The sequence below is a fragment of the Mastigoproctus giganteus genome, chromosome 8, assembly GCF_048544385.1.
Source record: "Mastigoproctus giganteus isolate SK-2022 chromosome 8, ASM4854438v1, whole genome shotgun sequence".
Lineage (NCBI taxonomy): Eukaryota > Metazoa > Arthropoda > Arachnida > Uropygi > Thelyphonidae > Mastigoproctus > Mastigoproctus giganteus.
The window spans coordinates 29,650,817-29,677,447 of NC_143582.1; the positions used below are offsets into that span (position 1 = coordinate 29,650,817).

Consider the following 26,631-nt stretch of genomic DNA (forward strand, 5'->3'; position numbering starts at 1 on the left):
CATACAGCAACATCACCTTCAGTACTAATTAAGTAACTTCAAATGTACACGGTGACAGCCAAAAGCTGGCACCTTGTACATTTGAATTTCTTTAGTTTCATGTTAATTACCTACAGAGTTTATACGAGGTTGGTTCAATAAAGAATCGCCCTGACCTAGCTGCAGAGGTGCTAGCCTGTTGATTCTTGGCACAGGTTTTAGTCCTTCCCTACATAGCCACCATGCAGATTTACGCATTTTCCCCATCGATGATGATGCTACGGATACCGTTTTTGTAGAAGTGGTGAGGTTGGTCTTTGAACCATGATTCTGTTGCAGAAATGAGTGTCTCGTCGTCAGGGGAGTGGGTTCCACGAAGAAATTATTTGAGGGAAGGAAACAAGAAATCCGATGGTGCAAGATCAGGTGAATAGGCTGGATGGGGCAGTATTTCATATCCACAAGTAGCTGCTTGTGTTGTTGCAATTTCAGAAGTGTGAACTGGGGCATTGTCTTGAAGCATTCTCACACCCTTGGACAGCATTCCATGCCTACATGTTTTGATTTTCTCCCATAATTTTGTGAGTAAGTTGGCATAATAGGCACCTGTAATTTTTCTACCTTTCGGCAGGTAATAAATCATTATTACGCCTTTATCATCCAAAAACACTGTCGACAAGACCTTTCCTGCTGCTGCTTGGACCCTTGCCTTCTTGGGGGTGGGGAACCATGGTGTCACCATGGTTCCCCACCCTCTGAAAATAAAAAACAGTCCATGGAATGGACTGTTTTTTATTTTCAGGGTCAAAATGGTGTGTCCAACTTTCATCCTGAGTGATTGTTGTTTGTTATTTGGTTTTTAGGAGCATTAGCAACTAAGGCCATATTGCTCCGGGATACGCGGTGGTCATTCCCTGACCTTTCCGCATCCTCCGTATTTGGTGGTGATGGGCTCGACCTGAGTGATTAGAGGAGAGGAAAGTCTTCCTCATTTTTTTTGGCACAAGACTAACAACTCTTGTGATTTCTGTTGTTGATCAGCCTTCTGGAAACCAGTCAATAATTGGGAAATCCATCTTGCACTATTTCCATAAATGGAATTGGTCATGAAGGACTGTTTCAACAGAGCCCACACTAATCTTCACCTCCTGGGACAATTCACGTACAAATACCCAGCGATCTTCCATGATTAACAACTCCACTTTTCTGATCGTGCTGTCATCAATGGCTGAATGGGGATGACCTGGAATGGGCTCAGATTCCATCGATGTCCGACCATACCTAAACTGTCTATGCCAGTGCTTCACAATGCCATAGGATGGAGCTTCATCCTTATATACAGCAGTCATCTCTTCATGGATTTCATTAGGAGATTTCCCCTTCAAGAACAAATACCGGATTACATCTCTGGCTTCAACTTTGTCCAGAAAAACAAATTAAGACACAGGGCTGAAATTTTACACTATTAGTACAGAGATATGTATGATGCTACACATAAAATATCATGACTCTGCGATATGTGAAAGTAGGTGAGGGCGATTCTTTATTGAACCACCCTCGTACATCGATCCCATCGCTTCTCCCACTGTTTGAAGCATTTATGGAACTCCTGTTTTGTGATGCAGTCCAACAATTTCTCCAATTCAGCTTGAATCTCTGCAATGTTTTTGAATCATCATACTTTTAACTGGACTTTCATTCTGAAGAACAGTAAGACGTAACAGGAGGCCAGGTTGGGGGGAATAGTAAAGGTGTGGGGCCATTGCCATTTTGTTCTTGGTGAAAAATGTTGAAACTGATAAAGTAATGTAGACTGGTGCATTGTAATAATGCAGATGGCAATCCTGAGTGCACCATTTGTTTGGACATTTTCTCCTGACATCCTCTCTCAAATGCCTTAGAAATCCCAAGCAGAACTGGTGGACTTACAGTTTGGCATATTGGAAGGAACCCCTGGTAAATAATTCCTTCACCGTTGAAGAAAACAATCAGCAGGCTCTTGACATTTGATCTAACCTTCCTTGTCTTTTTTGGATGTGGAAATAATGTATTTTCCTCTGAGAGGACTACTGCTTTGTTTCTGGGTCATAACCACAAATCCAGCTTTCATTCTCTGTTATGACCTTAGAAAAGAAGTTTCTACTATCCACTATCCACCTCACGTTTAAATTTTTAGTTAAAATGCATTGGCATGTACTGTACATTAGGCCTAGAATGTCACAAATTTCATTAATCATAAGCTCTCTGTCCTTGTGGATGACAGAGAGCTTATGATTAATACAAAATACTCTCAGCAATATTATAATAAGCATTTTCAATATTTTCATCAGTCTAACTTTTTTTTTTTTTTTTTTTTTATGAAAACCCCAAACACGAGAGGTATTAGAACCTATAGTACTTAGTACCGTGCTTGGGTTGGAGGTTGAAAAAAGACGAAAGAAGATATTTGTTGATATTGGACTTGAACTTCTGTAGACTGTAATTTTCAGGAAATACGTATGAAGGAAGGTTGTTCCAGAAAATGGCAGTTGAATGAATAAACGAGGAAGATGAAAAGTTGGTTCTGTGAGTTTGGAGTTGGACAGTAAATGGATGTTGGTTGGTGGCGGCACGTGTTCGGACTGTTTTGAAAGAGAGAGAGTGGGAATTATAGAAGTCAATTCAGAAGAACAGTGCACATGGAAGTATCTGTAGAAGAGGCATGCAGCAGAAACAGTAAGTCTATGAGACAGTGAGTGGAGAGACTTTGTTAAAGATGAATCATTAATTAACCTAACTGCCCTCTTCTGAATGGAATCGAGAAGCCTGAGAGAGGTTTTGGGGGCACCAACCCAGATGTGGGAACAATATTCCATGGCAGGGCAGATTTGCGATTTATACAGGGTGAGCAGCTGTTTGGAAGAAAAGTAATGCCAAGAGCGAAAGAGAAAACCAAGTTTTTTAGATGCAGAGGAAGCAATATTTGTAATGTGCTTGTGCCAAAAGAGATTAGAAGTCAGGGTAATCCCCAAAAGAGATATATCATTTTGCCTAGAAATCGGAGCGTCACGAAAGATAAGCATAGGAGCAGAAGAATCCTTTTTGCGAGATATAAGACAAGACTGAGTTTTAGAAGGGTTGAAATCAACTAAGTTGTCTTTGCCCCACTGGAGAATTACCTGAAGATCGGCATTTAAGGAATTGGTAGCAGATTTTCGAGAAGTTGAAGCTGATTGAGCAGGACAAGGTTTCTCAAAATGGAAAGTGGAATGCAATGTGCTATCATCAGCAAAACTATGGATAGGATTTCCAGTCAATGGAAGAAGGTCATTAATATACAAGAGGAAAAGAGTGGGGGAAAGAACTGAACCTTGGGGGACACCGGCATTAGGGGAGAAGTTAGAAGACAGAGAGCCATCTACCATCACCCTCAGTGAGCGATCAGAGAGAAAACTGGATACCGAATTACTAAAAATAGTTGGCAAACCTAAAGATGGAAGCTTGTTTAGAAGACCTTTATGCCAAACACGATCGTAAGCCTTTCAGATGTCAAGAGCAACTACTTGTGTTTCACCGAACCTTTCCATTGAATTAGTCCATAAAGGGGTAACATAAGCCAGAATATCACAAGTTGATCAACACTGACGGAATCCATACTGGTGATCGTTGATCAGATGGAAGGTTTCTAGGTAGTTTAAGAGTTGGCGGTTAATTGATTTCTCCATTACTTTAGAAAGAGTAGAAGTAATTGCAATGGGATGATAATTGGATTGGAGGTATTTGTCACCCTTTTTACGAACTGGCTGGATATGAGCAAATTTTCAAGCAGAAGGAAAAACACCTTTGGAATAAGAAAGTGAAAAAAGGCGGCAAAGAATAGGAGTAAGTTCAGGAGCACAGGTTTTGAGAACAAGTGGCGAAATACCATCGGGACCTTGAGCTTTCTTAGCATCAAGATTCATCAAAATCCTTCTGATATCCTTTTGACGGAAGATTACAGGGGGCATTGAATGGAGCGTGTTGGAATGGTGGGAATTGTTTTACCAAGATCATTAATACATGAGTTGGAAGAAAAATGGGATGCTAGCAGGTCCGCTTTATCCTTGGCAGAAGTGACAACAGAACCATCTGGTTTGGACAGAGGTGGGAGCAAAGATGGGCAAAAGTTGCGGCCAATAGCTTTGGCAAGAGACCAGAATGCTCGGCTACCATTAACGCAAGAAGCAAGTTTTCTACTCTTAGCCTGTTCAAACTCTAGTTTGGACTGGTTAATAACTGCTTTACAATTGTTGCAAGCTTTGGTGTACGCAGAAAATGAAACTGGAGAATTAGAAACAAGCCAATTATGATATGCAACATTCTTCTCTTGAACAGCCTTAGCACATTTATTGGAAAACCAAGGTTTAGATAAAGGACGAGATTTTAAAGTGGAGTGTGGGATAAAGGATTCCATTCCTGCAAGAATAATTTCACTGACACGATCTGAGCAAACGTTGACATCAGAAGTTTTGAAACAGTAATCTGACCAAGGAAAAGAAGAAGAGAAGTCTTGCAGGTCAATCTATTTTGCATTCTTGTAATGCCAAACAACACGAGGTTCGGAATAGCCATGAGATAAAGGTTCCATTGGAGAAGAGACAATCACCAAGTTGTGATTTGAAGTGCCTAAAGGACCTCTCACTTCGACTGCATACTTAGAAGGGTTGTTTGTGAGAAAAAGATCAAGCATATTGGCTGTATGATTAGGATTGTCCGATATTCTTGTAGGTAAATAAACAATCTGTGCAAGTAATTGCAAAAGCCTCAGCTTCACGACCAGCTGGGTCGGTGTGACTAGAAAACGGAAGCCAGCTGGAGTTGTGAACATTAAAATCACCAAGGAAAATTATCTCACTGTTAGGAAAGTTGGACTGGAGAAAGTCAAGTTGCAAAGAGAGGAAGTCAAAGAGCTCCAAGTGATTAGTGGAGTTATGAGAACGGTAGAGACAACAGATGAATTTGACACAATGAGGTAGAGAGATTTTAAGCCAGAGAAGATCAAAGAGAGGAGATTCCAAATTGCTAAGTCTCTGACAGGGAATATCAGAACGGACATATGCACAAGTACCACCTTTTAGGCGAATGAAATCATACAGCGAATAATTTGGGCATCTGAGATGAGCAGTAGTTGAATCAACCGATAACTGAGATTCTGTCAGAAAAAGTACATGGGGTTTGGCAGACTGCAAGTGGAAATGGACATTGTTGAGATTAGAATTGAGACCACGTATATTTGTGAAATGAATTAGGAAGTGCTTGGGAGGTTTATATCTTTTTGCAGATAAGCTTGCTCTATTAGTTTGACAATTCACTGTGTAAGAAAAAGTGAGTGGGACATTCTGTATGAAGTAATGAAAAATTTGGACATGGTAAGAATATACCCAGATCCTTGACATAACGTGGCCTCGACAATGCTCCCTGCATACACACTACTCGGACTCTCTCCAGTCACTATCTGGCAGAGTAGAGGTAGCAAGATTATACACTAGCTGATCCGGAAGCCTCCTAGAGAGTTACGAATAGGTTCAGTCCGGTGTACTAACTAGCGGCCGGCCTGCAAACACCATTTTAGAGCTGCTGTACCCTAGAAATGTAAGGAATATTTGATCTCACCACGACGTTCATCATAAACTCAAAAGGCATCAATCATACTGCACGATGGAAGAGATAGGGAAGGGTTGACTGGAACCTAGCTCCAGAGACTAAACATGGGTTCCACCACTTGAAGCCTCCAATAAGCAAAGTGGCGGTATTGCACCGGTTGATGAGAGTCATCTACCACCTAGTACTGCCTGGTAACATAGAGGGGCGGCATTCCTCCATGTGGTGTGGGTGCCACACCTCGACCCCTGCTTACGTTGGTTCACACCTGGGTGGTCACCCACCATGTACTTGTGCATGGAGTTATACCCAGGATTACTAACAGTCCGACCATCGTGAAGTTGCAAGCAGAGGATTTGGCTGCCACAGACTGTCCGGACTTCGCCGAAATTGGGTCCACTTGACTTGAGTGTCACCAGAATATCAGTTCCATCAGCGTTTTAGACTCCCAGGTAGCAAGTACAGCTTGTCTGGCATATCTGAGAAAATGTCTGTGACAACCTCAAGGACCATGAAGATGAATGATCCAAGCACTCAAAATCATCAACCAAAGGTTGGCCACCTTGGAAATGTAACGACCATTGAAAAATTTGTGTTCTACTTATAGCACCATCACTAAATGCTTGTTTAAGCATTCTGTAAGTCTTTGAAGCTTCCAAGTTTATGACAAAATTTGATGCAAGTTTTTGCAGTTCCTTAATATCTACCATCTTACTTGGCTAAAAAAAATCATAAGACACACTCAACAGAAACACACTTAAACACCAGCTGCATAAAAGTACAACATCCTATTGAATCAAAACTTTCCACACTAACACACAATGAATTAGTTCAGTAGTATCTAACAACACACTGCTATCTACATGTAGCTAGCATCCCAGTTGGGAAACTTTTGGCTTGCAACCCATATATGTTTCTTAATCAGTTCTCTAATATTTATCTGATTTACACTCTTTGAAATTATATTAACTTCAGAGGGGTAAGGACCAGCTATTTGATTATCATTTTCCTTCTCACTTCAATTTTTAGAGGTTGTAACTCCTTATCCCACACTCCCTTTAGAAATATGCCATTTGCAATGCTGCCAAATCAAGTAAATATTTAAAGCAAAAGACGTGATATGAGAGCTATATAAAGCATTACTGCATAGGTTATTACAACAACCTCAGTTTTGTATGTAGCTGTGAGAAAACTGCACTTGATCCATCCAAGTGCATCAATCTCAAACTGTGGAGGAACTTCACTACATGTTGCCCTGATACTGCATCATGCAATTTAAACAAAAGCCCTGTTTTCATGGCAAAGTACGTTGCTATATATTTAAAATGCATGCTATTACTGAGGTTTTGATCCTGCATGAGGGTTCATTGGTGGGTAAGTAGGTACTGTAAAATAAAAGAATAGATGACCAAGTAATGAGAAATATCCACAATATATGAAATACTAGATGTAGTTTAGTATCTTTAATCTTTATTGTAAACAAACATGGTATATACAATAGACCCTTCACAGCAGCAATCTCACATATTATGGATATTTATCATCATTGGGTTGTCCAGTCTTTCACTTTATGGTACTACCTACTTACCCAATGATTAGAGCTCAAGCATAGTTGAAAAATGCTTCTCCATTGGAACAGCACTTTTTATTTAAAGTGAATGGGCAATCCAAACCAACTTGTACTGAAGTGCCTCCATAATATAAAATGCTCTTAGTAGCAAACTTAGTTTTCTCAATGTTATGTACAAACTGAAGTGATGTCCTACCTGTACAATAATGTTTTATAGCTCCCATAGCATAAAACCCTTTTTCCTAAATTTGTTGCACAGTTAACGATACTTAAAACAAATAAATAAAAATACAGAAATAAATAAATTTCGATTTATACTTTCTGTATGTCTGTTGCAGCCAGAGAAGTATGTAATTTCATTGTAACTCATTATTGCAGATGGAATACCAATCCAAAAGTGTGGTGCACATTTACTTGTGAGAGTGGAAAGGCTCACTCTAGCAATATGCATGTATATCCACATACTTCACCCCACAACCACAGTGAGACAAATAATAACAATAAAAGTGAAGTTTCTGAAACTGCCATACACATATATGTTCTTTTGTAAAAGAATAAGAGAAGTTTACCCTCAATATGATACGTAGAACACTTTCATATGATACTCTCCAGAAATTAAAACAAAAACAATTAAAACATCGAAAATCTTCACATTACAGTAAGAAATAATTAAAAATAATTAAAAATCAAATGAACACAATTAAAAATCAATTTAATGCAATTAAAAATTAAGTAAAAAATGAATTAAACGAAAAAATTGCAAAACAATTTTCCTTCCTGAAGCTGACAATGCTTTTCGATCGTCTTTCGTGATCACAGGAATCAAAATTACCGAATCGCATTGTTGGCTTCAGGAAAGAAAATTGTTTTGCAATTTTTTCGTTAAATTAATAATTTTCTACTTAATTTTTAATTGCATTAAATTGATTTTTAATTGTGTTCATTTGATTTTTAATTAATTTTAATTATTTCTTACTGTAATGTAAGATTTTTTAGCATTAGTAGAGGCATATGATGCAAGAAAGCAAGCTTATGCAGCATCAGCCAAAAAAAAAAAAAAAAAAAAACCCACTTCCATTTCACCCCTCCATTCGTTCGAAATACCTTCCAGCTGAGCCTTAAATTTATTTAGGCTATCAACTTCCACACAGCAAGGGATGGAAGTCTGTTCCACCAACCAATTACCCGCTAGCTAAAGGCAAATTTCCGCACGTCTATCCTACATCTGTCTTTCCTCAATTTGAATTTATGCCCTCTCAGGTAATTATTCTGAGCAAGAGGAAGAATCCCATTGGCATTGAGCATGCTCAAACCATTCAAAGCTTTATACGCCTCGGTCAGATCATCTCGCCGGTGCCTAGTCTCCAGACAATGTAATTTGCAAAACTTAAGCCTTTCTTTGTAAGAGCAACCCGTTGTTCCATTCACTAATCTTGTTGCCCTTCTCTGTACTCGTTCCAGCAGGTCTACATCCTTCTTGAAATGAGGCCTCCAGACCTGTATACAGTACTCAAGGTGTGGCAGACCATTGCCTTATACAAGGGAATAATCACCTCCTTATCCCTGCTAGAAAAATTCCTGTATATCATTGACAAGACACCATGAGCTACTCTTGCAGCCCATCTGCACTGCTCAAAGAACTTCATATTTTTGTTTTTTAATTGTTTTCATTTTAATTTCTGGAGAGTATCAATGGAAGTGTTCTACATATCATATTGAGGTAAATTTCTCTTATTCTTTTACAAATATTGATATCAATGCAGAACGTATTGAGCATTATAGCTCTGGTTCATACTATCATATATGTTCTACATCAGAGCTAGGAATATTAAGATGTGATGGAAAACAAATGTGCTTACCAAAATCCTTGAAGGAGACGGAGAGCCAACAGCCTATTGTTTTCTAAGATCTCTGTTATCATTTCATCTTCATTACATTTAAAGTATTTAAAGAGGCATGCTAGTATCTGAAGGCATCTACCACTGATATCTTGGTCTTTGGAAAACTTTTTCAAAATTAATCTAAAATAAATTTTAAAAAAATTCATATTTATTATTTCATTTATCATTTCAAAATAATTACAGTCGACAATATTGCATGCATGAATGGCCTGATTTTTTATTTACAATTTAAATTTACATCTCATATGAAGATTTGTAATTTTGAATTCCTGAAATTAAAAAGTACCATATCAAGTGAGAGGGAAGCCATAACCCACTATTCCTTTTGAGACATGGGGAATTTAGCATACTCTCAGATTAATTGTCCGTGCCTAGCCTCCGTTACATTCCCTCTAACAAGGCATAGTTATTTTAATGAAAAACTCAATAAACTTGGAGCAATGGATAGAAGTACTTGTCATTGTGGGGAAATTGAAACTTGGGAATGTGCCCTTTACAAATGCAAAGAGTACTAGGACCTTAGGGATTATCTGGTACTGAGGGCTCCATCATTTTCTAGTATGGAAGTGGGTATTGAACTTTGACTACTTGGGTCAAAAGAAGATTTCAAGATCCTTGCATTCAAGGAGTTCGCTGTGGCAGTTTTTAGGAGAAAACTGATATTAACGTACATGGATGTCTTGAAAGAATATTCTCCCTGATCTGTGTCTTTGTGGATAGACTCCTTTGGACTATCTTGCTGTAGCGTCTTTGGGGTGTATCTTCAGGACTGGGCAGAGATAACCTTTGACTGGTTTGGAGTTCAGAGTGGCAATATGAATTTTAAGGACAGAATTTTTATAAAGTTGTAGCAGTGGACATGAATGAGATATTCTGTTTTTAGTATAGGCTGGGTGTCCATTTCCATTCTGCATCTACATATTCCTATTGTTGGGTGATATCTCTTCTGCTAGTTGAAGAATTGGCTTATGCTGCATAGTTATGCAGAGTCTCTGACCTGACTCAGTTCATGGTGCCAAGTCATCTGATGTTTCTGCTTGGCATTTCTGTGTTCTCCTTGGCTTGTGGTGCCAGGTTTTCTGGAGTCTGTGCTAGCTTGGCTCATAAGCCCAGTCAACTTGACTACTTCAGCTGCATATTTCTACATCAGATTGCAAATAAGATCCAAGAATTGTAAGAGGGAATGGTTTGTGGGTTAGAGATTGCAATTTCTTGTGCTCCTTGGGTGTAATCTGGTACATCTACGTGTATTGTGCTCCTGCATATGGCACCTTGTGCCACTGGTAGTTGTCTCTGTTTGGATTTGGTGCTTCAAAAAAGATCTGATCAGATTGGTCTTCAAGAAACAACTGCTCAATCTATTCCTGTGCTTTGCAGAATCTGTTATTTGAAGTATGATTTGGACTTGAGACCTGACTGTTACTTTGTTTTAGGAGTAATTCTGTAAATTTCAAATATGTATCTATGTTTTTGTAAATATATGGCAATGTTGTCAAGGTGTGGCCAGGACCAATAGCACCATAAATAAATTTAAATAAAATTACATTTGGTACATATGCCATTTTTTAATTCTCATGCAGCTGTAGTTGTGTGAGAACTGAATCATTCTCATGTTTTAGCAGAAAACAGTATCGATGAGTGAAAATGAACAGATGAGCAAACTGTATTCTTTTTCTTTATAAACAGTATATTTTGGCACATAGTGTTTATGTGCCAAAATATGCCATTTTTTAATTCTCACACAGCTGTAATCAGTGAAAGAATTGAATCATTTTCAAGTTTAACAGAATCAGTATTTATACGTGAAAAGAACAGATTGGGTAACCATATTCTTTAACTGTGAGTGAAAAACTGAAGTCAGTGAAATGAGATGAATAAATCAAAAACTGTCCCATAAATTGAATTGTAACAAAAGTATAAACTGTATCAGAAATTGAAGGGTGGAGAAAGAATTAACGATGCAAGGCATTAGTGGTTTAAGTAATGAATGAGATACTAATATATATCATTGCTAAAAATGTATCATAAAATACAATGGCAATCACAAAAAAAAAAAAAAAAAAATCTTTAAAAACTTCTCAGTTTCAAGGCAAGCTGCAATTTGAAGCTGCAGTTATTCATGTGAAATGATTTGTCCTGAAAAGATTCACAAAAAACACGTTTTCTTTTATTATACTGTGTTTATTTTCCAATTTTCACTCTTAGGGAGGTGGCTAAAAGTAATTTGGTGAAATATCTAGGTATTCATAACCTAGCTTGATACTCACTCTTTTGAATTTTGTGATTAATTTACAACTTATCATTTTTTGCCATAATTAGTCTGTATCAGAAAGACTAATTATGACAGAAAATGAGTCTTGCTGTATCAGCTCAAACTGCTGTACACTGCTGAACTTGAATAGTATTGTGTATTTTATTTCAAATAATTCAAAGAATTAGTGATATTATATCTAAAATCTAGTAAAATTTACTCTAACAGTTGATAACAGGATTCTGTGCCATACTGAAATGTGGATAAAATCATTTTATTAATAATTGAATACTTGATCTGGTTTCAAACTGGATGGATGGCTTTAATGGTAAAAATCAAAATAACCAAAAAGTTGAAATACTTACATGTTTAATATTAATCATATGGCACAATGAAGCCTCAAGCTTTTGCTACTCCAGCCAAAAAATAATTAAAAATAAAATAAAAAACCTATGTGATTCCCACCTCAGGCAGACACTTCACCAGCTGACCTCCAAACTGTCCCAAGCTATCATCCTCAATTACCCATTGAGGCAACTTATTCTAATAATTCACAAAATGCTGGATAAGAGAAAACCTCCAACAATAGTCTAAATCTCTTCCCTTGTAATTTGAATTTAAGGACCCTAGTTTTGATATCATTTATAAGAGTGAAAATATCACCTTCATTAATTTTAATATTCCCTCTCAGAAGTCTATAATACACCTCAATCAGGTTCCCTGTTAAGGGCCAGTTATCAAACTCTGTAGCACACAAATTCAAAGTCATTCCTCGTATGGATGAACTTGTGCCAATCTCACCAGGTACACTACTAGTCTTTGGACTCTTTCGAGAATCTCAATGTCATTTTTAAGTCTGATCTCCATACTTTTTTAGGTGTGGCCTTTCAATTACCTTGTATAGTGGGATTATGGCTTCATTATTTCCACAAGCAAATGTCTGATAAAATCATTAAAAGGACATCATGGGGTCCCTCCTTGCTGCCTGTCTGCACTGCTCAACCTTCACATCTGCCTGTGATGTGAAGATTTTCCAAATTATTTTAACTCCCAAATCCTTTTCTTCATCTACTTTAATTCATTCCACCAAGTGTATAAGTTATTTTAGGTTATTTTAGTTATTTGCCATTCCCCAAGTGTAAAACCTTGCATTTTGCTTCATTAAAATAGCTCTGCTACTCTGACCATCTCTAAAGCCTAAGTTGTCCTGAAGAAGCACTTCTTGGTATTCCTCATTAACTACACTCCCAACCATCACATAATCTGCAAATTTTGGCACCACACCCTGTATTCCTTCACTGATATCATTTAAGAAAATTAGAAACAACAGTCAGAAAACCCAGTACTGATCATGGGATCCCACTTATGCTAGTCTAATCTGAAGAGTAACTATTAATCAAAATCCTCTGCTTCCTGCCCCGCAGCCACTCTGTAATTCATCTAAGGAGCTTAGCTGTGATCCTAACATGTTTCAGCTTATACAGTAACCTTGATCTCAAGCAGGAATAAGTCAAATGCTTTGCTAAAATCCAAATAATCAATGTTAAAATCATTTCCTACATCCAGCTTATAAATTACTCATCAAAATAGATAACCAGGTTGGTTAAATATGATTTTCCCTTTACAAAACCATACTTTTGTTTCTTTCATAATTCCATTTCATTCTAAATGGCCCAGTATTGCATTCTTAATCACTTCCTCCATGATTTCTCCCACAAGACTGAAGTCAGACTGGCTGGTTTATAGTTACTTTATGTATTAGCAATAACACTGGCACTTCTCCAATTTAAGGGAATCTCTCCATAGTCCAGTGATGTCCTCATAATTAACCTCAATGGTTCAGTGCACTCTCTTGCAACCTCCGCAAAAATCATTGGGTATATATCAACTCCGGGGACATACCTTAATCACCATTAGGATCAAAAGTTTTTTTAATAAACAACTTTCAGATCACAGAGCCATTTCCTTCAAACTAAACAGGCAATTACAAACAACTCAACACTCCCTGTTGGATATCAAAAGGTATAACCTTAAAAAGGCAAACTGGCAGATTTTTGCAGAACATACAGCAGCTGAGCTGCAAAAACAGGAAAATGAGTGGTCTAGATCAGACAACTGTAGCCCGGATGAGCAAACACTGATTATGACAAACATTTTAACAAAAACAGAAACCCTGTCCATCCCACGGAAAAAACCGAGGAAGCAGACAGTTCCCTGGTGGTGCCCCGAACTGACTATACTCAGAAGTAGGGTACATCAGGCAAGGAGACATTTTCAACGAGCCAGAACATCTTGGCCACAAAATGAGTTGGATGCACTGAGAGATTCTTATAGAACTCTCAGGAATCAGTATACAGCCTTCATAAGAGACAAGAAAAAGGAATGCTGGAGGCACTTGGTGGGAACTACTGGAAATAATAACCCTTGGGGAGTTGTCTACAGAATAGTGACCAACAAGCTGCCAAGAGGAGATGTCTTAGAAACTACTGTCAAACCAGATGGAACCCCAACCCTGTGTTGGGTGGATTCTGTAAATAACATCCTAGACAGTATCATTCAGACTGAAACTGGAAATCATTCCCTCACCCAGCTAAACATTATAAAAGAAAACACTGAATATGACAAAACCTCTGTTCACTATACAAGACTTAGAAATAGCACTATCTAAAACCAAAAACAATAAATGTCCAGGTTTTGATCTCTTAGAGGTTGAGATTATCAAAAAATTAGCGAAAATAGCACCAGATAAATTAATAGCACTATATAATAACTGTATGAGAGAAGGTATATTCCCAAAAATATGGAAACAAGCTGTGTGAAGATTAATACTCAAAAACCCTGAAAAACTCCCTACCGATCCCAAATCATATAGACCAATAGCCCTACTCCCTATACTAGGGAAAATATATGAAAGACTAATATATAGTAGATCAGCTCAATATTACACAGAAGCAGGTTTGCATTCCAACAATCAGTACGGTTTTAAGCAGGGCAATTCTACGGAGGATTCCATGCACCACCTACTCATAACAGTTAAAAACACAGAGGAGAAATATATGCTGGCAATCTCCATTGACTTTGCTGGGGCATTTGACTCACTCTGGTGGCCTAGTGTCCTTAGGAGACGTCACCAGGCAAATGCCCCACAAAACCTCTATAAGGTAATAAACAGTTACCTTACAGACAGAAGTGTCTCAGTACGCACAAGGTTCCAGGAATTGACACGACCTGTGAATAAAGGCTGCCCTCAGGGTTCAATCCTTGGCCCTTTCTTTTGGAACATTGTTCTGGACGAATTTCTGGCCTTGGATCTTGGCCCCGTGGAAAGCCTGGCCTTTGCAGATGACATGATTTTCCTTGTAAAAGGTAACTCACGAGTGGTTGTAGGGCAAAGATCAAATGCAGCCCTCTTGCAGCTGCAGGAGTGGGCACAAATGCACATGCTCAAAATATCGCCTGAAAAAACCAAACAAATACTTCTAAAAGGCAATTTGGACATAAGAAGACGTCCACAAGTCAAAATTAACACAACCACTATAAAAATGGTAACAGAACTAAAATATGTAGGAGTGGTCTTTGATTCAAAATTAACTTTTTACCCCCATTTGATCTACTTGGCGAAGAAAGTGAAAAATTATGCAGGTATGATTGCCAGGATCAGTCAAGCAGACTGGGGACTCAAAAGAAAGACCCTGGCAATCATATACCGTGCAATGTTCCTACCTGTTATCACCTATGGAGCCGGTGCGTGGTTCATCTGCTCGGCCATAGTAAGAAATAGGAATAAATTAGAATCGATACAAAGGACAATACTACTCACTGTTACCAGAGCATGTGGCACAGTAAGCACACCTGCACTACAGTTGCTGGCCGGAACTCTCCCACTTTACCTGGAAGTAGCCAAAAGAGGCTTGCTTATATTATAGATTTAAAAAGGGCACACCCACAGAATTTCTGGGGACAGCCCTCGATACAACCAACACCTTCAATGATGAAAGAAAAAGAATAGCCACAAAGCTCCACGAGTTATGGCAAACAAAGTGGGAGCAGGAAACCAGAGGTCTGGTTATCAAACGATTTCTGCCACTGGTGTCAATGGTTAGCCCAAAGCCACCTAAGTGGTATGCCCCTGGACTTTTTACAACATTTATATTGACAGGTCATGGCTCCCTAAAGGCGAAACTAACTTCCTTAGGCCTGACCGATGACCCAAACTGCACCCTGTATACAGGGTGATTCACTACCAGTGCAACGAACTTGCAGGAGGTGAAGGGGGCAGAAAGGCGAATCGGAATCACATAGCATTGCAGGGTCCAAAATGCCTTCGTCATGCGGTAGAAGACGTTGAGCGGGAGGTTGCGTGAACAGCGATCCCGCTGAAAGTCAGCATTTGCGAACCGTTTCTGTTGAAGAAACCAAGTAGCAAAAGTCCTCCGGAGTGGATAATCCGCAGGCTCCAATGATTGGACGTGTTGCAGATGGTATGAACTCATTTGGTTTGTTGACAGTATCCTCCATACAGTGGATTGGGAAATACTCAATCGTTGGCCTATCGCTCGAGTACTCGGATTGCCTTCTGCAAGACGTAGGACATTCTCCTCACTGTCTGGCGTCCTTGTCGTTCGCTCTCGATTCATGGTACCTCTCGTGAAACAACCAGTCTCACGTAACCTTCTGTGCACACGTGCGAAAATTGTATGATGAGGAGCACGCCTGTGCGGGAAACGTTCCTGGTACAAGCGCAGAGCGGCACGCCTGTTACAGTCTGCAGCTCCAGACGCGAGGTGCATGTCGGCCAATTCAACGTTTGAATACTCATCCATCCTACTGCCTCGGGAACCGGTTCGCAAATGCTGACTTCCAGTGGGATCGCTGTTCACGCGACCTCCCGTTCAACGTCCTCTACCACATGATGAAGGCATTTCGGACCCTTCAATGCTATGTGATTCCGATTCGTCTTTGTGCCCCCTACACCTCCTGCAAGTTTGTCTCACTGGTAATGAATCACTCTGTATATATAAAAAACTTGGGAAAAAAAAAATTATAAAATAAGAAAAAAGTATTTAAAAAAAATAATAAATAAAAATAAAAAAGAATGCAAGTAGAGTGAGAATGCAGATTATGAATGAAGTAAATGTGTGTCTCCCCCACCCCCTCGCATGTTGGGTTCCCCACTGCCCGCTAACATATCCCACCCCTGGAGTGGGATGGGCAGCTTGACCTTCATACCGGATTCGACACTGCTTGGACATGACACCGACGAAGACATTCTGCGGCTTTGCTGCCAACACGCCATTGGCAATCTGAATTGGGTACTCTAACCTGGTTTCCTTTAAAACCCCATCCCCAGGCAGGGGAGGGAGGAGACGGATCTCTGTCTCCTCTCCTCCCTGCCTAGCCCCCATACTTTGCCTGGTGGGCTCGTCTCCACTGATCTCTTTAGGGATGCCTACTCTATCGTCCCTATTCTTCTATCTGTTTCCCCCCAGTCTTCAGTCTCCTCCCCCTCCTCACTAAATCAACCGAGTACACCCTTAACAATGCCGCCAAATTATAATCAACATCCTCATTCTACTGGTTTTACGTAAATCTCTAAGACAACTAACACTATTAGCTTTTATCTAGCGTATAGCCTCAGTCTAAACTTAATAACATCAAAATTTTGCCCGACCTATTTGGCCTTTAACACATCTCTTTAGCGTTCAACCCCAACCATCGATTTCCTAACAGCAATCCCATTAAGCATTAAGGTCAAACGTAATTTTTTTTTTTTTTTTTAAATAGGTCCTAGCCACTGAAATCCCAGGAAACTAGGTGGCAGGACCTACCAGAGCAATTTGTTGTGATACTGGATACACCCGGCTAGCCTCCACGTGGCAGGGTATGGGCAACGTCAGGCCCCACTAGGGGCCTGGCGGCCAATAAGCCAGATAAACAATGGGCACAACATATCACACGGCACAGACCCGGCCCACACACTTTCAAGTCTCTGGCTTGACAGTGTACTGTATTTGATACAGCGAAACACACGGAGATGGGAGAAATCCCAGGTGCCATCTGACATGATTATACTTTATACCTTGTTATAAAGAATTCTAGAACTAGAGGTCATAAATTCAAATTACAGGGCTTGAAGTTTAGATCAGATTGTAGGAAGTTTTCTTTTAGCCACACAACTTGTTCCAGCTATCAATGACTTGCTGTCATTGATAGCTGGAACAAGTTGCCTTCACAGGTAGTTGAGGCTGACAGTTTGAATTAATTCAAAAGTCAACTGGATATTAACCTATGTGAGGAGGAAAGCATATAATGTTTTCTTGTCTACTTGGTTGGTTGTTTTTTTTTTTTCAAGTGAAGTAAAAGCCTGTGGCTTCCTTGCACTATATGGTGAATACTATTACTATTATTATAAATTTCCCATGCCATCTTTTTTCTTCTGTATTAAACTGACTAGTTCTTAATTCATCCGCCTTAACACCCTTCTCATACTATATTTTCTTAATGATGTGTGCATGTGTGTGTTGTAGTTGTTGTTATTTGGTTTTAGGAGCATTAGCAACTGAGGCCATATTGCTCCGGGGATATGCGGTGGTCATTCCCTGACCTTTCCGCAGCATCCTCCGTATTTGGTAGTCACGGGCTCGAACCCTGGTCTAATCAAGAAGCGTGTGCTGTGCACTGCTGCTCCTGCCCACGGAGGCGTGTGTGTGTGTGTGTGTGTGTGTGTGTGTGTGTGTGTGTGTGTGTGTGTGTGTGTGTGTGTGTGTGTGTGTGTGTGTTCATTCATGACTTCTGTGATTACAACTTTAAAGGTATTCCACAATTCTAATGTATTTGTTTTCTGTGTGATACAGTTGACAGAGGTTACATAGTACCTTAAGTTATCATCTCCTTTCCTGAAGACTCCATTAAATATCAATGATCTCTCTTCTCATTATACAACTTAGAACCCTGTGCTCACTCCATGCTAATGGTTCTAACCAGTTAATATCATAAGTCTTATAGTACAGGAACATAAGTGGTGATGATCAGGTCAAGAATATTCATGCTTCTTGTACTTTCCCTAACAAATACAGGTCGATCGTCACTAATCCGGCAGTATTGGGACCTGTAAGGTGCCGGATTAGTGAGTTTGCTGGATCACCGGTGGTTATTTTAGCACATACAGTTTACCCAACAGCTAACCACCTCTTCCTACCTTTAATACGTTGACTGCCAAGACAGTTGAAGAAAAAAATTTCCAAGGGGCCAAAAAATATTTAGCAAATAATTTGATTAGTAATTCTAAAATAAATATTGTAATGTCAGTGTTGTCATTTTTTCGCTTAGAATATATAAAAAAAGAGAGACTTTTTTTAGGTCACATATATGTGGCCGATGTGGCCCAGCAGGTTACTTTATATGTCTTGAGAAGCCATGTTGGCCACATATGTGTGACACTATTACGGCATACATATGAAGGTCGTTTGTGATTAGTTTATTGCACACGTGGCAAGCGCTGCAATAAAACTAATTGCGATAAAATAAACTCTCAAACATTGCGATAAGTTTGTCAGTATTGTTAGAAATTTTGTGAAAACAAGTTCGTTAGCGCGCTGTATTATCCATCGTATTGTGTTGTATTTTTTTGCAAGTTTGTACAAGTGTGTTGAAAAAAAAAAAAAAAAAATCTAAAAAGGAATGGCTAAAAGAAAATTAGTAAAATAAGAGGAACTGAGAGAAATTGCTGGAATTTACAATTAAGCAGAGTTAAACTTCTCGCACGACACACTGCTGTCGAGTTTTTTCAGAAAATCTAAAGTTTTAGGTTTTCTGAAAAAATTTTATCTGTTATGGACAATGTACAGTGTTTGCCCTTTACACCACGAGAGGCACTTCCTTTATGAATTGGAACCATGGTTTGGGCTAAATGTGAGCAGGTTATAATAATAATAAATGCAGAAAAACAAGTAGGAATGGCTTGCCAGTGTTTACAAGTTCACCCCAACAGCTGACACTAAAACCAACGCCACCAAAACAGTAGCGGCAAGTGGGTGCGCCAACCCGGGAAATTTGAAATTACGTTCGCGGGAATGATGTCCGAATTAGCGGTGGAACCGGATTACCGGTGGTCGGATTAGTGAGGGTCGACCTGTAATACAAATAATACCTGACAAATAATCTTCTAGATGATTTTTGTTCCTTGTAGCGAGTTTCTATGCTACTAGCCTCAACCAATAAGGAGCAAATTGAAATCACCCACATTAAGACATTCACCCTTGCTTGTCCATTCCATCTGCATGTAGAGGCTGTCATCATAATCTTCTGGTCTACAGATTACTCCCGCTCTCATTATACCTCTGCTTCTAACCAACTCACACCACACAGTTCTATACCAGCATGTTTAACTTCTGAATATGTGAAAGCTTTTGTCATTCCCAGGATACTTTTGATCTTTATCATCCCTTCTATCCTCCCTATTTTATCTAAATACATTGTACATACAATAAATGAAACTCATTCTCCTATATCTGGGTGATAACACATTTCAAAGCATCTCTTATGTTTCTTGTGTAATGAAATTATTCCTTCATTTTCCTCTGTGATTAGCTACAATACAAAAATTGTCAAAATCCTATTACAAATAATGCTGACAAGATGGTAAGGTAAATACTAACCAAATAACTTTTCTTAGTGCCAAAAGGTTTTAATAATATGGTGTAAAATGATTGTAAGGTGACAGAAACCCCTAAAGTAGTAATTATACGATAATTATCTAGAAAATCAGATAAAATATATATGGTAAGGGTCTTATCTTAGGAATTACTATTCCTGCATATTTTACATTGTAATGTAAAGAATTAATACTGGACTATCTGGACAGGAATGCAATTATACTGCAGTCACATCATGAATTTATTAAGGGGTGGTCTTGTCTAATCAATCTGATAGGTTACTATGATGCAGTGACAAAAAACTGGATGCAAAAAATTATTTCGATATATACTTGGATTTCAGGAAGATTTTTGATAATGTTGCATATAAAACACTGTTGTATAAACTAGAGCATTGTGGCATTAAGGGAAAGTTACTGCTATAGATAAAGAGATTGTTAAGTGGAAGGAGACAGAGAGTGGTTATCAATGGGCACTGTTCTTTGTGGACTAATGTTATCAGTGGAGTTCCCCAGGGTTCAGTGCTGGGCCCATTGTTGCAAGGTACTGCATATGGGTAGCAGCAATCCAGAGTAACTTATCAACTGTGTGTTACTACACTCAGGGTAGTAGAAAATGAAAAATACCTGGGGGCAGGGCTGTAGTTAAGGGTATATGTGGGTATACACCGTATGCCCTCTGGATTTTTTTTAGGTGAATAGTGTATATACCTTCTGGATTTATATATATATATATCCGATAATTCAAAATAAAACAAAATGAAATAAAACATAAGCCCTCTGTAGGGGGCTTATGTTTTATTTGTGCTGTCTGCAAAATGATTGAAAAATTTGAAGCAACAGGACATCTTGGTGTTCAACCAGGTAGAGGTCGAAAATGAGTGGACTCCTCTCGTGTTGAAGATGTGGCTACAGCTGTCATGGATTTATCAAGTCAATCTCCATGTGGTAGTGCAAGTGTGGCAGCTGTTTCTCGTGAAGTGGACATGCTGTATTCCACTGTAAGGCTAGTAATACATCAGGTGTTGCGATACTATCCTTACAAGATGCACATACTACAGCAGCTAAAGCATGGTGATGCAGATATTCGTTTCACATACGCACATCAGTTTCTGGCTCGAATGACAGCGGATATCACTTGGCTGGAATATCCTTTGGAGTGATGAAGCCCACTTCTGCTTAAATGGACAAGTGAATATGCACAACTGTCGCATTTGGGCAGCAGAAAACCCTCGAGTTATCCAAGAGGTCCCGTTGCATTATCCAAAAGTGACAGTGAGATGTGGATTTACGGCCACATTCATGATTGCGCCATATTTTTTTGAACAGGTAACACCAACTGGACCCCTGCACCTGTTCTGTCACTGGCCAGCGATATTATGAAATGTTGGCAAATTTCATAATACCAGAGCTGCAACATCATGGGTGCCTTCAAGGTACCATATTTATGCAAGATGATGCACCACTCCACATTCACCATTGTGTCCAAAGATTGCTAAGGCAACACTTTACAGATGAACGGGTCATCAGCCGTTGTTTCCAGACTCTTGGCCACCCTGATCACCAGACCTCAACCCCATGCAACTTCTGGTTGTGGGGTTTTTTGAAGAACCAGGTGTATCAGGAAGGATGTCAAACTCTGGCAGATCTGAAGGACAGCATTAGACATCATGTGCTGGCTAATCCAGTTGACATGTTATGTTCTGCTGTAGAAAATGCTGTTCTTTGAATGGAAACTATTGTTGACCAAAATGGAGGTCACATTGAACAATTGTAGCGCTGTTCAAGTGATTTGTATTGCCACACTGCCATATAGTGACAAATTTTGTAACTAATTTTTTTTCCAATAAATGGCGAGCACATTCTTTATTGTACCTGTTGTCCAAATTTCTCTTCAGTACGAGCCTTAGAATTCACTCCAGAGCCCTCTACATAGGGATACTTTAATTTTAACAACCCTATAGATTGGTGAAGGGAACAAAAGGGTGCTCTTATCTAGAAAAGGTTCTGTGTATTGCAGTGTCTGGAGACTAGGAACTTGTAGGATGAGCTGATTAAGGTGTTTAAGGCACTGAATGGATTGAGTAAGCTGAATGTGAATGGCATTCTTTTCCTCTTGCTGAGACTGCACATGAGGGGAGTATAAATTTAAGTTGAGGAAGGATGGTTGCAGGATAGATGTGCGGAAGTTTGCCTTAAGCCAGCTAGTGGTTGATTGTTGAAATAGGCTTCCATCTTTTGATGTGGAAGTGGATGGTTTGAATAAATTCAAGGAAGAACTAGACAAATTCTAGGAGGGTAAGGATGGGATGGGTGAAGTGTGTGTGTGCATTTTTGGTTGATGCTATATAAACTTGCATCATTTACTACTACTATTTAAAAGAACATTTTATAGGCATCTCCTCTCAGTGGAATATCAGCTATTACCATGGGCTAACCTAAAAACTGGACAAAAACATTCTATGTCACACAAAAATTAATAGAAAACTTCAACTGGGCTCCACTGAAGAAGTTTTTTCACATTAAATCTTTATGTGCCACTTACAAACTCTTCCTGGGGGAGGGGGGGCTTCTATTTAATTGAGATAAAGTTTGCTGGTAGAATCTCCTCCAGAAGTACTAGACAGAAGCCATCATTAATTCCTTTCTCTAATCGAATCTTTTCTCTTGATAAATTCTTTCCTTATCCTTTGTTCAAACTTATTCAGAATCTCAATGTTAATATATTCCTATTCTCTGCTGACCACCAACACTGCAAGTAAATTGTTGATGCAATCCTATCTACTAACCTGATGAGAAGGGGTGTTTGATTACATTCTATTCTTATGAAAATAAGACTCATTTTGCTTTTCATGTATCTTTATGACTGACAAACCCTTCTGGCCTTGGCTGTAGAGGATATGTATCTGCTGTCAATCATCATATAATCAGCTGGCACAACAAATAAACAGTTGTTTATTTATTTCAGAATGCAATTGAGAAAGGACACGCTGCTAAGATCATCTTGTCTCCTTTGCAGCTGGAACTTCTGAAGAGGACAAAGTTTGTAAAAAAAAAATATAATAAAATGAAATGTTCCTGTTAATGTAGAAGTCAGTACAATTGCCAGTGACAATGCCAATGCCAATTCCAACAATTAATCCTCCTTCACCAAACTAATGCCATCCTTGAATAAAGGAAAGTCTGCAGTGGATTCTACATTTCAACCCAGAGCTATTCATGAAAGGAATTAGCCTCATTGGTTACTGTTTAAACAATGCACGATCGACACAACTAAATCCAATGGCCAGCAGGCATAAAACCCGCTTTGGCAAAGATGATTCTATATGATCTATGTTGATACAGGTCTTCTCACATATACAGAGGACTCACAATGAAATGTTGTAGCATTTGGCTACAAGAACCAATGAGCAGTTAAAGTCAAATAGTCATCTCTTATTAAATTTGGTTTTTTTTTTAGGAGCATTAGCAACTACGGCCATATTGCTCCGGGATATGCGGTGGTCATTCCCTGACCTTTCCACATTCTCTTATTAAAGTTGATTACAAATGGCTTAATAATGTTCTGGTCTCTTCAAAGTGATTTTAGATTCTCCTGATCACCGTGACATGCCAAAAGGATTGTATCACATTCTGCCTTGCCTGACCACCCTCTAGACCAATGTTTCCCAAACTGGGGTTCGCGGATCCCTGTGGGTCCAAAGACCAGTTCCAGAGGGTCCGCGAAACGTTCAGAAGGTATCAAGTAATATGTTGTAAGACCTAAATCTTACAAATAAAATAGAAATATTTGTTTTGCTAAAATAAATCCAGGAAAGGCGATGGAAAGGGAGCATTAAGTTTAAAAATAGTAAGTATTAAGACTGGATATTTAGTTTTAATAAACACTAGATTTGGGGATGGGAAAGTTATAGACGTATGTGTTTAAATAGCAGCTAAATAGAAACAAGTAATTTCGTATAATATAAGAGAGCTAACAGGGACAGCAGCCAGGAATAGGGAGGGGGTGTCATTTGTAAAGAGGTCAGAAAGGGTTGCCGAGGGCAAGAACAACAGGACTGTGAAACTGGATTATGAAGCATCTCTTTTGATCTAAGCCACCGTTAGGAAGTAAACAGGAAATTAGTGGACACCCACTGTTCATGTCAAAAGAAAATGGCATCGGGGTGGCTGATATTGTGAACATGAAACTGAGTGTTTTGGAGGTGACCAGCAAACATGAAAGGGTCATACTGCTGTGTGAAAAAAAAATAAGAAATTTCTAGAAATGGGTTGGTTTGTGTGCTAGGGAGACAGCTGTTGTGAGATGTTTTAGAATAGGAAGGAATGAAAAATTAAACTGAGTATGGGGATTGGTTGTGAGTCCTTAGGGGAAGCGTTCCAAACTTGAGGGAAAAAGAAAAGTTCGGGGGGGGGGGAGTATTTGAGCAAGTGTCCACTGTGTATCTGACTTCTCTGTGGTCTAAAGGGAGAAAGTTGTGAGTTTGCGGGTTGAAGTGGATGGAAGCAAGATGAAGAAGAAAAAATGGGTGAGAGAAAGGAGTAGTGAGGCGTAGAGGATGCGAGTAACTGTGGACTGAAAGTAATGATGTTTTTTGGAAATATGGAAAAGCGGGAAATATGTGGGTCGAAAGTTTAAGGTTAAGGTAAACGTGCAAGAAAGAAAGCCTGTCCAACACTAAGGAAAGCAGAGTGCCCAAGAAAAGAAAGAAAGCCTTGTCCGGCATTGGAAGGCAGTGATAGGGTGATCGGTGTCCCTGGCAACGTAATCGCAAGCTGTACCTCTGAAGTTATGTCACGTAAGAGACTACACTTGTGTCTAGGGTCCGGCCCATTGAGAAATGGCCAGCTGTGCAGATATGTGAGGCAAGAAGAGAAAGAAACCCTTGTCTGGCATCGGAAGGCAGTGATAGGGTGATTGGCATCCCTGGCAACGTAATCGCAAGCTGTACCGCCGAAGTTTTGTCGTGTAAGAGCCTACACTTGTGTCTAGGGTCTGGCCCATTGAGAAATGGCCAGTTGTGCAGATATGTGAGCCAAGAAAGGAAAGAAGAAGATCAGAGGGCCCAAGAAAGGAACTTAAGCCTGCCTGCTACAAAGGAAGTCTGAGCGCAAGGGAATTGGAAGTAGCGGCCATTTCGAAACGTAAATCTGTTCCTGTTTTTTTAATTGAACCCCGAACTCATGGACTCATAATCTAAACTCTGTAAGAAATTGATTGATAGTTCTTTCTAAAGAAAATTTAAATTTGAAATAGGCAAGTTAGTTATTAAGGTTGAGATAATTTGTTATGAATGTTAATGATTATGAAATAATGTAAGGGTGGTATAGGGGTAATAAAAAGAGAGAAATAGTATAAAAGAATTAATAAAGAAATATAATCATGGGGTAGTAAGTCGAGGATATGTTGACATGTATCATTAATTTAGACAAGGTGTTGACACATAATAACTTGACAGATACGGTTTGTAGAGAAAGAAATTTTATTTATTTAGAAACCTCTTGAGTGAAGGAGTAACTAAGGTAGAATGAGTGATCTGTAGTTAATATTACTGATGTAAGAGGATACCAGTTGTAATGCATTTCATGTGTTAAAAGTTAAGAGATCTAACAAAATAATAAGAGTTGAATGGGTATTACTGATGTAAGCAATAAATAGTAACAGATAAGAATGATTGGATATTCATTGAGGATTCATAATATGTAAGATACAATTGATACAAAGTAAAGTGGATAATTTGTAACGGAAAAAAAAACAACCTAGAGCATTAGTCCTGAGGGAGAGATAGTGTATTGTACTTTAGTATGGTTTATATACATAGAAATTGATATGTATATATGTAGTTTGTTTTTTTATGTAAATGTTGTATATAATGTTCATTAAAGGTTTGTAAAGTTTTTGTAAAAAAAAAATGTGTCTTTAATGTTCTGCTAACACACCGCTCTACACACCCTAGAATCTAGAATTTTCTGTGAATTGCAGTTAGATTTGCGATTTGTGGGGTGGGCTTGTGACTTCAGTAGGGTGGAAGTCAAAACTCAACAAAAACAAGCCAAATAATAACATCCCCCCCACGTGTTTATTTTCTTAAAAAATATACCGATAGAATCACAACGAATTTTGTTAAAGTACATTACTTATTTTCCATACAATTAGTATATATAATTGTATCAACATCATCAGCCATTTTCAATCCACTGCAGGATGAAGGCCTCTACAGCAACTTTCCAGTTCTTTCTGTTTTGAGCACTGACCATCCATTTACTACCCACAAACTCATGAATTTCATCTATCCATCTCCGCCTTTGTCTTCCAGGTTTTCTTCTAGCTCCTCTTGGGTACCATTCTGTTATTTTCTAAGTCCACCTGTCATCATATCTTTGAGCTATGTGTTCTGCCCAAGACCATTTTAGTTCTTAAGTTTTGAAAAGAATGTCCTTTACTTAAGTTTGTTGCCTAATCCATGTGTTTCTCTTCTTATCTAACAGTCTGATTCCCAATATAATTCATTCCATTTTTCGCTGTGTAGTTCTCAGCTTCTCTTCCATTCTTTTGGTGAGTGCCCAAGTTTCACTTCCATAAGTCATGGTGGGGAGTATACATTGGTTCATTATTTTACATTTCAGACAAACTGGGATATTGCTCTTCAGTATGTGA

General features: G+C 38.9%; 1 protein-coding gene across 1 annotated transcript in view; it reads right to left on the reverse strand.

The window, feature by feature from the left end:
- LOC150081400 (serine-protein kinase ATM-like) overlaps positions 1 to 26,631 on the reverse strand; it is a 313,728-nt gene that overhangs the window by 96,626 nt on the left and 190,471 nt on the right. The window contains exon 20 of the mRNA XM_090380190.1: positions 9,028 to 9,189. Within this exon, the coding sequence (XP_090236316.1) occupies positions 9,028 to 9,189 (162 nt within the window). The remainder of the gene's footprint in view (positions 1 to 9,027; positions 9,190 to 26,631) is intronic.